Raw genomic sequence first — 14561 nt, 5'->3', positions numbered from 1 at the left:
TTGCTTTTCTTGCTCAATATTGCTTTGACTATTCTGGGTCTCTTATTCTTCCAAAAGAATTTAAAATAGTATTTTCTAGTTCTGTGAACAATGTCATTGATGTTTTTCTGGGAATTTCATTGAATCTATATATTGCTTTTGGTAGCCTGGCCATTTTGACAGTATTAATTCTGTCTATCCAAGAACATGGGAGGTCTTTCCATCTTCTAAAATCTTCTAAATTTCTTTCTTCAGTTTTCTATCATTTTCATTGTGGAGATCTTTCATCCCCTTAGTTAGATTAATTCCCGAGTTTTTGTTTTCATTTTTTTTAGGTTATTTTGAATTGGATGGTTTTTCTGATTTTTTTTCTCAGTAGACTCACTGTTGGAGTGCAGAAAAGCTATTGATTTATGAGTGTTGATCTTGAAGCCTCCTATTTGCTGAAAAGCTTTTTTTTTTTCAATTAAGTGTGATGTTGGTTTTGAGTTTGTCATACATAATCTATTTTGTGTGTGTGTGTGTGTGTGTGTGTGTGTGTGTGTGTGTTGGGGGGCTGCTGGGGACTGAACCCAGGGCCTTGTGCCTACAAGACAATCACTCTACCAACTGAGCTATGTCCCCAGCCCCAAGTTTGCATATATAATCTCTAGGTTGGGGTAGGTTCCTTCAATCCCCTTGTTTTTAACATGAATGGTGCTGTATTTTACCGAAGGCCTTTTCTAGATCTATCAAGATGGTCATATGATTCTTGTTCTTAATTATATTTAAGTGGTGAATTATATTCGATGTGTTGTAAGTTGAACCGACCTTGCATCCCTGAAGTGAAGCCACCTTGATCATGGCATATTATCTTTATAATATACCATACGTTTTTAAAAAATATTTTTAATGTAGATGGACACAATACCTTTATTTTATTTACTTATTTTTTTATGTGTTTCCGAGGTTTGAACCCAGAGCCTCACACATGCTAGGCAAGTGCTCTCCCACTGAGCCACCACCCCAGTCCCATTTGAAAGCAGTTTGCTAATATTTTATTAAGGATCTTTTGCATCTATATTTATCAGGGAGAATCCATCAGGTCCTGGGTTCTTCTTGGTTGGAAGGCTTTAACTTCTGTTTCAATTCCATTACTTGTTATTGATCTATTTAGGTTTTCTGTATCTTTCTGTTCCAATTTGGGCAGGTCATATGTGTCTAGAAATTTGTCAATGTCCTCTACATTTTGCAGGTGGTTGGAGTATGAATTTTAAAATAGTTCCTCTGGGTTTCAGAAGTGTCTGTGCTGTATCTCTTTTTTCATCTCTAATTTTATTGACTAGGGTCTCCTTTCTTTTGGTTAGTTTGGTTAAGGGTTTATCTGTCTTATCTTTTCAAAGAACCAACTCTTTGTTGCAGTAATAATGCATATTTTTTTCTCAATTTCATCAATTTTGGCTCTGATCTTAATTATTTCCTGGCTTCTACTAATTTGGGACTTAGTTTGTTCTTCTTTTTCCAAGGCCTTGAGGTGAAGCATAAGCTTATTTATTGGAGATTGCTCTGTTTTTGTTTTTTTTTTTAATCTAGGCACTCAATGACATGAAGTTTCCTCTTAGTGCTGCTTTTATACTGTCCCAGAGACTTTTATATGTTGTATTTGTGTTCTCATTTTGTTTCTAAGAATTTCTTCTCTCATTTCTTCTTTGATCCATTCTCTAATTAAAAGAATATTGTTTGATCTTCATGGGAGCATGGGGTTTCTATTATTTTCCTTGCTATTTATTTCTAGCTTTATTCCAACATGGTCCGATATGATATATGGAATTATATATTTTTTTTTCTTTTGTTTTGTATTTGCTAAGGCTGATATTGTGACTAGAATATGGCCTATTTTGAAAAATGTTCCATGAACTGTGTGAGAATAAGGTAAATTCAGCTGTTTTTCGGTGAAGGATTCTGTGATGTCTATTAGATCCATCTGTTTTATACTGTTTTTTAAGTTAGTGATATCTTCTTTGATTTTATGCTTTGATGAATTGTCCATTGGTGATAGGGGTGTGTTGAAATTACCCCATTTTATTGTATTGGGGCCTATCTGGGGTTTAATATGCAGGAGTATTTTCTTTTAATGTAATTGGGTGTACTGACATTTGGGGCATAAATGTTGATATCATGATACCTTCTTGTTGGCTTGTTCCCTTTATCAGGATGTAGTGTAATCAGCTCTTCTGATTAATTTTTACTTGAAATCAACTTTGTCAGATATGATAAAATCTTTCCAGTTTGTTTTTGGACTTAATTATGGATGTTTTCCCATCCTTTTTACCTTCATTCTGTGGATATCTTTGACTTTGAAACGAGTCTTTGGCAATCCACACATGGCTGGGTCTTGTCTTTTGATCCATTCCTGCTCGTCTGTGATTTTAATTGGGGAGTGAGACCATTTATATTCGGTGTTATTATGGATCTGTGTTTGTGGTTTACTGCTCTTTTGATATTTTTTGTTTTATTTAAGTCCGTCTTGATTCTCATTGAGATGATTAGTCTTCTATTGACCTTCACCTATGTGGAAGTTTGGGGGTTTGTTTGGGGGGTTCCTCTGTGTGCATTTTATCTTTGAGAACGATTTAGTCAGTGGGTATAAGTTTCTTTTAGGGAAGGAGCTGATTCTGTCTAGGAAAATACCTTGAAAGGAGGCCACTTTGGGAATGAGACAGATGGAAGAAAGATCTCTCCAAACAAAAGCTGGTGGAAATGTGCGGAGGAATGCAGAGGAGGGGGAGAAGGAAAGGATGGTGAGAGGAAGGAATGCTGGGCAGGACGGTCCTGGGGCGAGGCAAGCAAGGTGTCTTGGGCAAAATTGAAGAGGTCCCAGTGTCAGGTCGACACCAGTGCCCTGTCAGTATTAGGCACTGATTTGTGCCCTGGGTGCCTGTCTTCACCTCGTCCTAGTCTTGGAATTGAGGGAAAACCTCAGGAAGCTACTACCTGCAAGGAACTGTAGCCAGGAAAAACCTTCTGGGGGTAGGGGACAAAGGACTTTGAACAGGGGGGCGTCATAATCAGCCTCTGGTTTCTTTGCTGTCGAATCTGACACAATTCCTTCCTTCATTGCCCCAAACCTTCGGTTAAATAGGCTTCATGTGACAGGTTTGAGGGGAAACCAGGAAATAGGGCTGTTCTGTGTCTGGGTTGGCAGGGAGAAGGGAAAATCTGCTAGAAGCAAGAGAGAGATTGAGGACCCAGGAGGACCAGAACTTTGGAGCCAGACATGACACTGGGGACTCACAGAAAACTTGGGAAGTCCTTCCCGTAGGACACAAGCCAATCTTATTATTATTATTATTATTATTATTATTTGTGCCAGGAATTGAACTGAGGGGCACTCCACCACTGAGCCACATCCCCAGCCCTAGTTTATATTTTATTTAGAGACGGGGTCTCCCTGAGTTGCTGAACGCCTCACTGTTGCTGAGGCTGGCCTTGAACTCACAATCCTCCTGCCTCCGTCTTCAGAGTTGCTGGGATTACAGGCATGTGCCACCCTGCCCGGCCCAATCTTGTTTTATTTTTTTAAATAAATTTTTTCATTTTGGAATGATTATGGATTTAAAGAAAAATTGCAAAGAAAATATGGAGTGTTCCTATACCGTCTTTATTCAGTTTTCTTGAATGCTGACATATTTTATGCCCACGGACCATTCATCAAGACTAAGAAATAAACATTGGTACATTACAGAGCTTTTTGGGATTTTATCAGTTTTTCCACTAAAATGCTATTCGGGGACTCAGTCCAGGATCCTATACTGTATTGAGAGCAATCATATTAAAATCTGACAGGCCACTGACTACAGTTTGATTACACTGTCTTTGGTGCATTAAATTAAAAGGGGGGAAAAAGACATATTTTGGGCACAATTGAGGCAACATTAGGTGGTAGAATCGGCAGCTCCCATTCAAAGGCTCTTGCCTGCTTTTCCCTTGGGCTAGCTGGAATCCCTTCCAGATTTCTCTTTCACCTCCTCTTTCTGTTTCAAAAGGCCATGCACAACTAATGCATCTGCTATTCTAACCTCATGATACACCTACCCCAAATTCTAGCAAAATTTTTACTTAGCAATCGTCACTGATATTTATTGAGCATCTCCCCTGTGTCAGAGTGGACACCGTACATGCAACATCTTGCCTTCCGAAGCCCCTCTGCCACACTATGAGGGAGGTAATGTTATTGTCCCATTTTACACGTGAGAAAACTGGACCATAGGGATGGAGAGGCTTGCCCAGATCACACAACGCTGAGTCCATCACAAAGTGGTGGAACACGGGACTCAGAACTTGGAAGTGGGGCTTTGTTGTAACTGACACCTGCTCCCCCAAAGGTGTGAGCAGGGCCTTGGCAGGCCTGCAGATCTGCAGGTGTGGCACCTTTGTGATTGACACTGTCACCGTATCTAAATCAATTAAATAATTGGGAATTCATGGGGTCCGTGTTATCAACATGATCTGGGAACTCAGAATACATTATGTCCATTTCCCGAGAAGAGAGAATTCACAGGGGTGGCTGCAGCTACTGGCCTCCTGTCCAGGTCACCCCCTGCTTGCCATAGGGCGTGATCCCTACAGAGACTCTAGGTGGGTTTCCTGGGTGCACAAGGGTGGGATTGACGAGGATGCCTTGGAGCCAAGGACGGTAGGAGTTTGGTTCCTCTGACAGGAAGGACCTCAGGAGGACACTTCTGGGCCCCTTACCAGACTTGCGGGAGCTTTCCTTGTTGTAGGCGGTGGATGCTACGCTGAGGCGGGCTCCCATTTGCTCTGACCCGTACATCCTCCGGTAGAGGGCTTCCTCATTCTTAACAGAGTTTTTCTTGACAGCCTGGGAAGGAGCAGGGGAGAAGGTGCATCTTTGTTACCGGGTCTGCTTTGTCCGCTCCCCTCCCCCCACACACCAATTCAAAAGTTTTGCTCAAAGACCCACAAAGGCAAAGAGGAGAGAGCTGCCCTGGCCTCTGGGCGAGTCTTGGAGGGGGCAGGGAGCGGCTCCTAACCTGTCCTCCCACCTCTCCCTACCTCAGGGGGAGGCCGGGAGGGGCCAGAGCCCCCTAGGGCTGGGGCAGCCCCTCTAATCACAGGACCAGGGGGTTCTTCCCACTGGGTCGCAGGGTGCTCCTCTTTCAGAGGGTTCTCCTTGGAGAGTTGGGGGCAACGGCAGGTGGAGGAGGATGTCCCGCCGTGACACTTTACTGCAGGTCTGCAGGGGTGGGCTGGCTGAAGCTGGACAGGGTGGGAGGAGGGTGCAGAGGGTTCATCTGGGTGTCGGTAGCTGGACACTGCAGGCGGGGAGTGGGCTCCCCTCATCCAGATGGCGAGGCGTGGGGGCGGGGCAGGGGGAGCTCGGTCACCTGGGGGTCACCTTGGCTCCTACCTGCTGTTTCGCCACTTTGCGTTTCTTCTTTTCCTTCTCAGCGGCTTTGGGGGGCAGCTCCACCTTGGTTTTTGACTTCTGAAAAGGCAGAAGCGGAGAGACCCTCAGGGTCCTCACGAGGATTCCCAACTTCCGCCCCCAGGGAGGAGGAGTCTCCCTGGACAGTAGGCTGCTGCCGCCGAGTACCCAGAGGCTTGTCCTCCTGTTCCCCTCCCTGTCCCCAGTTCTCCAGGTACCTGCTGCTGCTCAGGCCACTGCCCCAGGAGTGACCTTCTGGACCTCAGGTCTGGTCTTGTCCCTTTCCACCTCAATCTGTCTGTGGCTCCTTGTCACTCAATCCCCTGTGCTCCCTGAAGTGGCCTTCTGCCTGTCACTTCCCTGCCCAGCCCCAACTGCACCTGCAGGAAAGCTGTCTTGCAGCAGAGCCCAGGCCGCACCCTCCTCTCCTCCCACCCCACTCCCCCATCCTGTCTTCCCGAAGTGGCCATCACACAGAACGTCACACTAGATCCTGTCCTTCCCCTGAAGGCTCCTTGTGACTGTCAAGGAGCCGCGCATTCCCTGCTCTGAGTCTGAGCTCCTTGTTCGTGGTCTGTGCTTGGCCTTGCAGGGCCACCGTGGAAGCAGGGAGGGGTCCTTAGCCATCTCTAGGGTCCCTGGGCAAAGAGCGCCACAGGGCTGCCTGAAGGAAGCTCCTCAGTCTGTAAGAGCTGGGGGCTGGGGGTGCTGAAGCATCCTGGGACAGACGGAGTTGAGGTTCTCCTCTGGAGATGAGCCATTTACTATTATTATTATTATTTGGTGGCGCTGGGGATTGAACCCATGGCCTTGTGCATGCGAGGCAAGCTCTCTACCAACTGAGCTGGATCCCCAGCCGTGGCCCAGGCCACTTGGAGCAGCTGTGGTTCCGGGTCAGGCTGCCTGGGTTGGAATCCTGATTTGTCTGTCATCCAGGGACTGCATGACCTTGGGAGATCACGGCTCTCTCAGTGGCTTTTTCTCCTTAGCTGAGGACTGGGGACAATGGTAAGGTCTACCTCCCAAGATTCTCATGAGAAAGAGGTGATTTACTGCAGGTAGGTGCCAAGCTGCCCAGGAAGGATGCAGGCCGGCTTGGCGCAGGTGGTAGGCATGTTTCCATGGTGGCCAGGTGGAGGGAGCTGTCCAAGGGCTTCAGGGATGGGAGTAGCCAGATTGCCTTCTAAGGAGCGCGGAGTGGGTCCCTTCAAGGTTTTGTTGGGCTGAGTAGGGCGGGGGGAGGGGGCTGCAAGTTGGGACCAGGGCTGAGTGCTCAGGTCAAGCCCTCTCCTCAGGGTGGTCCTCCTCCTATGGCCCCAGCTATCAGTCCTCAGTATCCCCACAGGGGCTCCTGGAGTATCCCAAGCGTCCCCAAGGCTGGGTGGAAGTGACCTGGTGAAGCCTTAGACCCAAGGAAAGTGCAGCAGCCACAGTTCAGAGCTCTTGGTGGCTGGGACTCTGGACTTCGGGGGTCTTCTTTGATGCCAGATGGATCTCAGGAGGCAGCAGTGATCTGAGACGGGGGCAAAGCCCAGATTGCCGTGACCCATCCCAGAAGGAAGGAGAGGAGGCTGAAGGGGCTGGAGGGAGGTGGACAAGCCTTTTCCCAGCCACGTCCACTAATGGGTCTCCCGCCACCTCCTGCTGTCCAGGACCTGCCACGTGAGATCTGTCACCCTCTTTCTTAGGAGCTTCTCTAAAATTCCAGAACAAATGTCCCCTCACGGGGGTCCCAGATTATTCACAATAAAAGCCGTGTGTACGGTAAAGCTGTTAAGACGTTATTGTAACCCTGGTGAAGGAGACGGGGACATTCTAATGTGAAAGTGCATGGGATCCTGGCATCGAGATTGAGTTCTGAGGGAGGCGGGTGGCGGCAAGTCACGAGCACCTTAGTGGAAAATGTGCTCATCGGGTGTCTTTTAAATTGTCGCAGGGAATTAGCTCTCCAGGCCTTTTTGGCTGTCTGAGAAACAAGCAGGTCAGCAGAACCGGGGTGATCCCGAAGGGCAGGGGTGCCGAGCTGGAGAAAGCCCAGTGGAGGGCGTTACGGGGCGTTGGCCTAACGGAGTCCATGAGCTTGGGAATCGGGTACCTTTGGGCTTGAGAACTGGGTCTGCCCTTAATTAACCGTGATCTCAAGAAAACGGCTTTGCTGCACCCCGTCTCCTTATCCTCCAGTTGAGGGGTGGTCATGGCTCCTGCCTTGGAGCCGGACTTGGAGCAGCTGGGGCATTAGCCCCTCTGCGATGCCAGGCCAGAAAGGGATAAAGCTATCTGTAGGGTGAGCGTCGTCACTAGTGACGCTGCTGTCACCCATCTTGCTCTGGGGTCAGAGGAGAAGAGATCGGGTGGCATCTTCTGCAGAGCATACCACTTTCCAAGGACATGGCTTGGTTCTTCCTGGCTGATGGCCTGGGGTGGCGAGCTCTGAGGAGCACTGAGGGTCTAAAGTGGTTGCTGGACTTCCTGGGGAAGGACGGGGTGGGGACCACCTCTGCTGAGGGTGGGAAATGGTGGCAGGATGGAATGCCTTGGGCCAGGAGCCAGGATGAGGAAAGGGGCAGTGAGGGTCCCTGGGAAGGACTCCACTGCCAACCCCGAGCCCCCAGGAGCTGCCCCTGGGCCCTCCCAGATACTGACCGAGGACAGCCACCCTCCTGGTGTGAATAAGCTGGAGCCGGTCTTTCCCTGACCCCTGACTGCCTTTTCCTTCAAACATTCCTACTTTAGGAAACGTGCATTTGTCACTTATCTGTCTCTGCCCCTCTGTGACATGAATCTCCTCTCAGCCCCTTGCCCATCTTCCATGCAGGAGTGTCCCTCCAGGACCTGGAGCCACTTCTTGAAGGACAGTCCACAAACACCAGGACCTGCTGTCCCCAACCTCCCCCCAGCATCCTCCAGAACCTTGCCACTAGCTCACTCTGGTACTTATAAAAAGGCTCCCTCATCTTGTTTGGGGGGAGATGTGAATAACGTCTTCCCGCCATCTTTCTTGGCAGTACCCACCTGGAGATCTAGCTTCTTCTTCCCCCGCCTCCGCTCCAGCCACTCCAGCACCCGCGTGAGGTCGGACATCCGCCTCTCCTCGGGGGTCCTCCAGACGGACTTCCTCTCCGTGGGCATGGCTCTCTTTGGGTCCTCCTGGTCCTGGGACATGCTGGGGTGTTGGCGGTGCCTGGGTGGGAGGCTGTGATCTCCTGTTCTCTCGACCCCTGGGTCTTGATGTGCTGGTGCGTGTGATTCAGAAGGTGGCCTGTGGCCTCTGGATGGGATCACAAACAGCAGAGTTGGCCAGCAGCTTGGAGGTCGGCCTGAAAAGAAGGCTGAGGGTGATTGTGAGGTCACGCTGGGCTTGGCAGCCGGTCCCTGGGGTGACAGTGGAGATGGCACTTTAGCCACATTCCAGTTTTCCCCACGTGGCCACAGCCCCTCTTCAGGCACCGTCTTCCTCCGGACCCTTCTACGGCTCCCGAGACCGCCTCTCCATCTCCGTTTCCGCCGAGATCTTGCTAAGACGAAGGTCAGCTCCGGTGTCTCCCTTTCTCAAAAATTCTCAGTGGGGTCTCTGTTTCCTATTTTTTTAAAAAAATGTAAATTTCCTAGTTCCTCCTCCCAGTTTTCCACAGTGGGTTCTAGTTAGAACACAGTGGTATAGAAGTTCAGTTGCTCTGCTCATTTCTTCATTCCACAGATGATAGTATCCGATACCTGCTGTGCCCCAGGCAGAGTGCTGGGGACACCATGCAGGAGAAAACCCCAGGCAGACCTCTGAAAGCCTGGGCTGGAGCCAGGTGCTGTGGCGCACGCCTGGAATCCCAGGGGTTCGGGAGGGTGAGACAGGAGAATCGTGAGTTCAAAGCCAGCCTCAGCCATGGGGAGGCACTAAGCAACTCAGTGAGACCCTGTCTCTAAATAAACACAAAATAGGGCTGGGGAGGTGGCTCAGTGGTCGAGTGCCCCTGAGTTCAATCCCTGGTACAAAGAAATCCCCCAACAAACAAACAAACAAAAAACCCCCAAAACTAAACCTGTGCTGGAGGGATAAACAGGAAGCACGTGGTTCCTGTGTGAGTTCACAGTAACAAAGAAGGCTGGGCTCCTGAAGGAAAGGAATTTGACTTGAGGAGGAAGCCCCCCGTACAGTGGAACCAGACTTGGATGGGGTTCTGGGCGAGCCGCCTCTGAGGATCAGGTTAAGTGGGTTCCCACAAGGGTGCTGTCGTCTGCATGTTTGAGTCCCCCACAAATTCACATATTGAAATCTTAAGCCCCAAGGTCATGGTACCAGGAAGTGGGGACCTTGGAGGTGACTAGTTCATGAGGCTGAGTCTTCATGGAATTAGCACTCTTATGTAAAAAGATGACATAGAATCAGCCAGCCCTTTCCATCTTGTGCTGATAGAACTAGAAAGTGCCATCCATGAACTTGGAAACAGGTCTTTACTAGATGCAGACTATGTTGGCGTCTGGATCTCGGATTTCCTAGACTCTGGAAGTATGAGAAATAAATATTTGTGTTATAAGCCACCAGCCTGTAGTGTTTTGTTACCGCAGCTCTAGTAGACTGTAACATCTAACAGGAGAGGGCTATGGACCAGAGGGAAGAGCATGTGCAAAGGTCCTCAGGCAGGATGGGAGGAGGGGCATGGCATACTTAAGCAACAACAGGAGGCCGGGGTGGCTAGAGAATCATGTGGTGAGAAACGATGTTGGTGAAGTAGGTGGAGTCCACAGGTACAGGACCCTGGAGGGCACAGACTCTGTTCAGACTGGAAAGGTAATAGAAGCTAGGAGAAAGCAATAAGGGGGAGGAAGTGACATGGTCAGCGTCTTAGCTTTTATGCTGCTGTGACTAAAAGTTCTGACCGGAACAATTGAAGAGGAAGAAGTTTATTTGACGGCTCGCGGTTTCAGAGGTCCACAGAAGGCCCGCCCCATTCCTTGGGACTTGAGGTGAGGCTGAACATCATCATGGTGGAGAGCGTGACAGAGGGAAGCAGCTCACATAATGATCAGAAATCAGAGAGACTCCACTCTCCAGGTACAAAATATGGACCCATAGCCACACCCCCGGTGGACCCCTTCCTCCAGCCACACCCACCCGCCTCCAGCCACCACGCAGTTAATCCCTGATTAGGTTAAGGCTCTCCCAGCCTGATCATTTCTCCTCAGAACCCTCTTGTGTTGTCTCAGCGTGAGCTTCTGGGGGACACCTCACATCCAAATCCTAACAATCAGCCTCCCTTCCTCCCTCCCTACGTCACCCCTCCCTCCCTCCCTCCCTCCCTTCCTTCCTTCCTTCCTTCCTTCCTTCCTTCCTTCCTTCCCTTTTAACTGAAGACATCTGTGTATTGTGCCTGAATCATAGATGAGGACGTCTGTCTGACTAGGACCCCAGAATCCTCCTCGTGGCTTTAAGTCACAACCTCCCTCTAAGGGTAAACATCATCTTAACTTCTAATTTCCTCCTGCTTTAACTTTTATATTTCTAATTTCCTCCTGGTTTTTAACCTTCTGCTCAATTCATACATTTTAAAATTTTACTTGCAAGAGGTTGACAGTCAGTCCTTTTGTCTTTTACGTGGCGATGTCTTCACGTGACCTTCATTTTTGAAGAAAGACTTGCCAGGTAACAGAGTTCTTGTTAACGGTTTTCAGCAGGTTTCCTGGGCCCTTTCACCGCCCCCTGCCCGCCCTGTTTTATGTGAGAGGTTGGCGGTAATTGTGTTGTTGCTCCATTACTCGGGAGTTGTTCTTCTCTTGTTGATTTCTGTCTCTGTTTTGTCTTTTGACTGTTGCTCTGACGTGTCCAGGTGTGGGTCTCTTTGCAGTTTTCCTACTTGAGGTTTATAGAACTTCTTGGATGTGTGTTGAATGTTTTTCATAAGATAATAGAAGGTATCGGCCCTTGTTTTCTCCACAATTTTTTTCTCTGCTCCTTACTTTTAATTTTCTGCTTCTGGGACTCCCATTATACATGTGTTGGTGTGCTTGATGTTGTCCCACTCATCCCCAAAACTGTATTTTTCTTCACTTTTGCCCCCTCTGTTCTTCAGATGTGGATAATTTCTATTACTTTATCTCCAAGTTCATTTTTTCCGCTGCTGTATATAATCTGCTCTAATAAATCTTTCATTTCAATTGAATTTTCAACTCCAGAATTTCCATTTGTTTTTCATAATTTCTACCTCCTTATCTGAATTTTTATCTGCTGGTTCATTTATGTCAGAACTTCATTTAAATTTTAAACATGGTTTGCTTTAATTCTCTGAATACATTTAGAATAGCTATGTGAAGTCAGAGACTGTCTCTAGTAATTCCTTGTTCCCAGAGTATGCGTCACACTTTTCTGCTTTATTTTTTTGCATATTTTATAGGTTTTTTGTTGTTGAAAACTCGAGATTAAAAAATATTGTCATGCTCTGTGGATTGATATGTAATGGATAAGTTAATTCACTTGATTTAACCATTCCGCAATGGCCACATACATCAAACAGCATGTCGTACACCATGGATAGATGCAGCTTTACCAATTTAAAAAAGAATATGGTAGCAACCCTGGATTCTGATCTCCATCGCTATGGCTCATGGTTCCTGTTTTTCATTTGTTTCTTTGCTTACTAACCGACCTGACTCTGTGGACCCTGTCATCCTTGCCTGGGAAGCTGTGGATTCTGTCCTCCTTATACTATGAAGCTGCACGAGTTTCTGATGAGTCTCTCGCAGCCTCACTTTGGACGTGACATCCATCATTTTTTGCCACACTTTGTTTACGAGAAGCAAATGATCATGTCTGCTGCAGCCCCACAGGGAATTACCCAGGGCACCGAAACCAGGAGGTGAACCGAATTCAGGCCATCTACTTGTGCTGTCTTTTACTCTCTGCTGGGCTCTTTCTCATCCCTAGGTGTAGGCTCAGGGCTGGCTGGGAGGAGGGGGTGGCTGGCGGGACTCCCCCTGGCTTCTGCTCTGCATGCCTGCACACAGCTTTAGCAGGACTCTATCGGCCCCCAGGATTTGACTGCAATCTGAGTCTGGTAGGGCTGTTGGCCCTCCTGCTTTTCTGCCTTGGGGACTTTGACTTCACAAGGCTGCCAAGAGCAGGGACCACCACTGCTCCTGATCAAGGCAACCCCCTTTCACCACAGCAGAGAAAATGCCCCACCCTGGAGCAGCCTCCCTACGGGCTCAGCTTGGAGGAGAGGAGGAGAGCAGCCCGGGGCTAGAGTGCCCCAGATCCCGGCAGCTCCTGCCCACATTTCTCTAGTTCTCAAGCGTGAACCTTGCTCCAGCTCTCGTGCCCTGTTTGGTTTCCAGAATGCTGCAGAGTTGTTTGGGTTCACTTATCCGGTGTTCTAGTCGCTTTGGGGAAAAAAGATTCACTTTTTCTTCACTCAGTCGTGGGCCATGTCCCTTGCCAATGTCCTCTTCATACCACATTTTGTAACATCCCACTCGCTACTATGGGATGCATGTAAATCGTGACCTATTTGCCTACTCATATTTAAAAAAAAAATTACTATGATCCTTTAAAGTGAAGAAATTTTTAAAAAAATCTCCCTTTGGATCTATTTCAATATTTTAACGTGTGGCCACAACTCAAAAAGAAGGCCAACTCCTGAATTTTTCAAATACCCCTTAAGGAATAGTCCAATCTCGCTGAAAACCAATGACTTAATTAAAACTCTTTAGACTCTATTTCTGCAGTTCTGGTGGGAGAACTGGTAGGGGAACTGCAGAGAATTTTCGGTTTTGGAAATTCTCCTTTGCTGAAAGTGCATCTCCCCGTTCTGTATTGTTTGGTGAAAGTTGCCAAAGCTCCCATCCCCAAAGCCAAGGAATCCTTTTCCAGATGTATTTATTTTTTTCTCCTTCTCCTTTATCAATACTCACTTAATATCACAATGTTTTTCTTTGCTACCAGGCAAAGAATATTTTGACAGCAGATTTTTTTCTGCATGGCTTCTATATAGTCATGAGGGGCCAGGTCTATTTTCCCTCTGAACATTTGTGCAAACAAATCAGAAATGCATGGATTTCCTCAAAGCATACCAGCATCAAGGCGAAATGCTTTCTTATATCTTTTCTACCTGGAAAAACTCAGAGACACCTGTGGTGGAAGGGGTATGGATCTATTTCCCAGTGGGAAGGAAAGACAGACAGGGTCCAGGGTGGCCTGGCCTTGAGACAGGTAGGTCTCTTTGGTGGGTTCCTGGGCTCCCTGGGTGAGGATGTATACAGAAGATATCAAAGTACAACCACGACATCAGCTATTTCTCCAAGAATAGAAACCCTTTTCCAACCCTCTGGCCCCTTACCTCTCAGATACCCGCCCATCTCTTGGCAGATAGCTGTTTCTGTCAAACCTAGCAACCTCATCCTAGCTTTTCTTAATTTTCTAATTTTCCAATTTCTTTCTAATTTCCAAAATCCAAATTCTATTATTCTTTTAAGAGGCACCCTCTCCAAGAAACCTTTTCTGATTTTTATCCCCAACCCCTCCTTCTACTGAATACACAACATACACCGATGTTTCTTAATGTCGACCTCGCACTTAAACTGGTCACATCCACTTCAGAGTCATGAGGGTGTCTGAGGATAAAGACCCTATTTGGGTCATCCCCACATCTCCTGTGGCCTCAGGCACAGGGCCTGCCTGGCACAGAGCAGATGTGGGACAAGTGTTTTTTGAAATAATAAACGTGCAGCAGATTAATATGCAAACAGTGACTGGATTATCCAGAGGGGGACCACGGAGCAGATAGAACCCAGCAAGAGAGTCAATGAATGAGTCGAGGCTGGGAGGGGGAGTCACTGCCTCACTATCTGTCCTAGTCGGAGCCCAGGAACCAACTCACACGAGACCAGGTGAAAATGACCACCACAACAGACAGACAGCTCAGAGCGGGCAGGCTTTGGCCAAAGCGCTGGGAGAGAGGAAATGCTGCTGCTACAGGGACTAAGCTGGGATCCCCCACCAGACCTCCCCTGGAGAGCGGTCGTGAGGACCTGGGAACCCTGGGCTCCGGGGACGAGGATCAGAAACCAAACAGATGGGAGCCAGCGCTGGGGCTCCGTGTCCCTTCCACTTCTGTCCCTCTACCTGTCCAGCTGTCACGCCCCGTCTCCTCTTATTCTGGCCATCTGC

General features: G+C 48.1%; 1 protein-coding gene across 1 annotated transcript in view; it reads right to left on the bottom strand.

Moving 5' to 3' along the window:
• C15H16orf78 (chromosome 15 C16orf78 homolog) overlaps positions 1 to 10564 on the bottom strand; it is a 29727-nt gene extending 19163 nt beyond the window's left edge. Inside the window, exons 1-3 of the mRNA XM_078032909.1 lie at positions 8420 to 10564; positions 5390 to 5467; positions 4540 to 4840 (exon numbers count right to left, since the gene is read on the bottom strand). Of these exons, the coding sequence (XP_077889035.1) occupies positions 4540 to 4840; positions 5390 to 5467; positions 8420 to 8569 (529 nt within the window). The 5' untranslated portion in view covers positions 8570 to 10564. The remainder of the gene's footprint in view (positions 1 to 4539; positions 4841 to 5389; positions 5468 to 8419) is intronic.
• Positions 10565 to 14561: the final 3997 nt, after the last annotated feature.

The sequence above is a fragment of the Ictidomys tridecemlineatus genome, chromosome 15 (genome assembly GCF_052094955.1).
Source record: "Ictidomys tridecemlineatus isolate mIctTri1 chromosome 15, mIctTri1.hap1, whole genome shotgun sequence".
Lineage (NCBI taxonomy): Eukaryota > Metazoa > Chordata > Mammalia > Rodentia > Sciuridae > Ictidomys > Ictidomys tridecemlineatus.
Note: the sequence above shows the minus strand (reverse complement) of the source record. Positions and strands in the feature narration are given on the sequence as shown.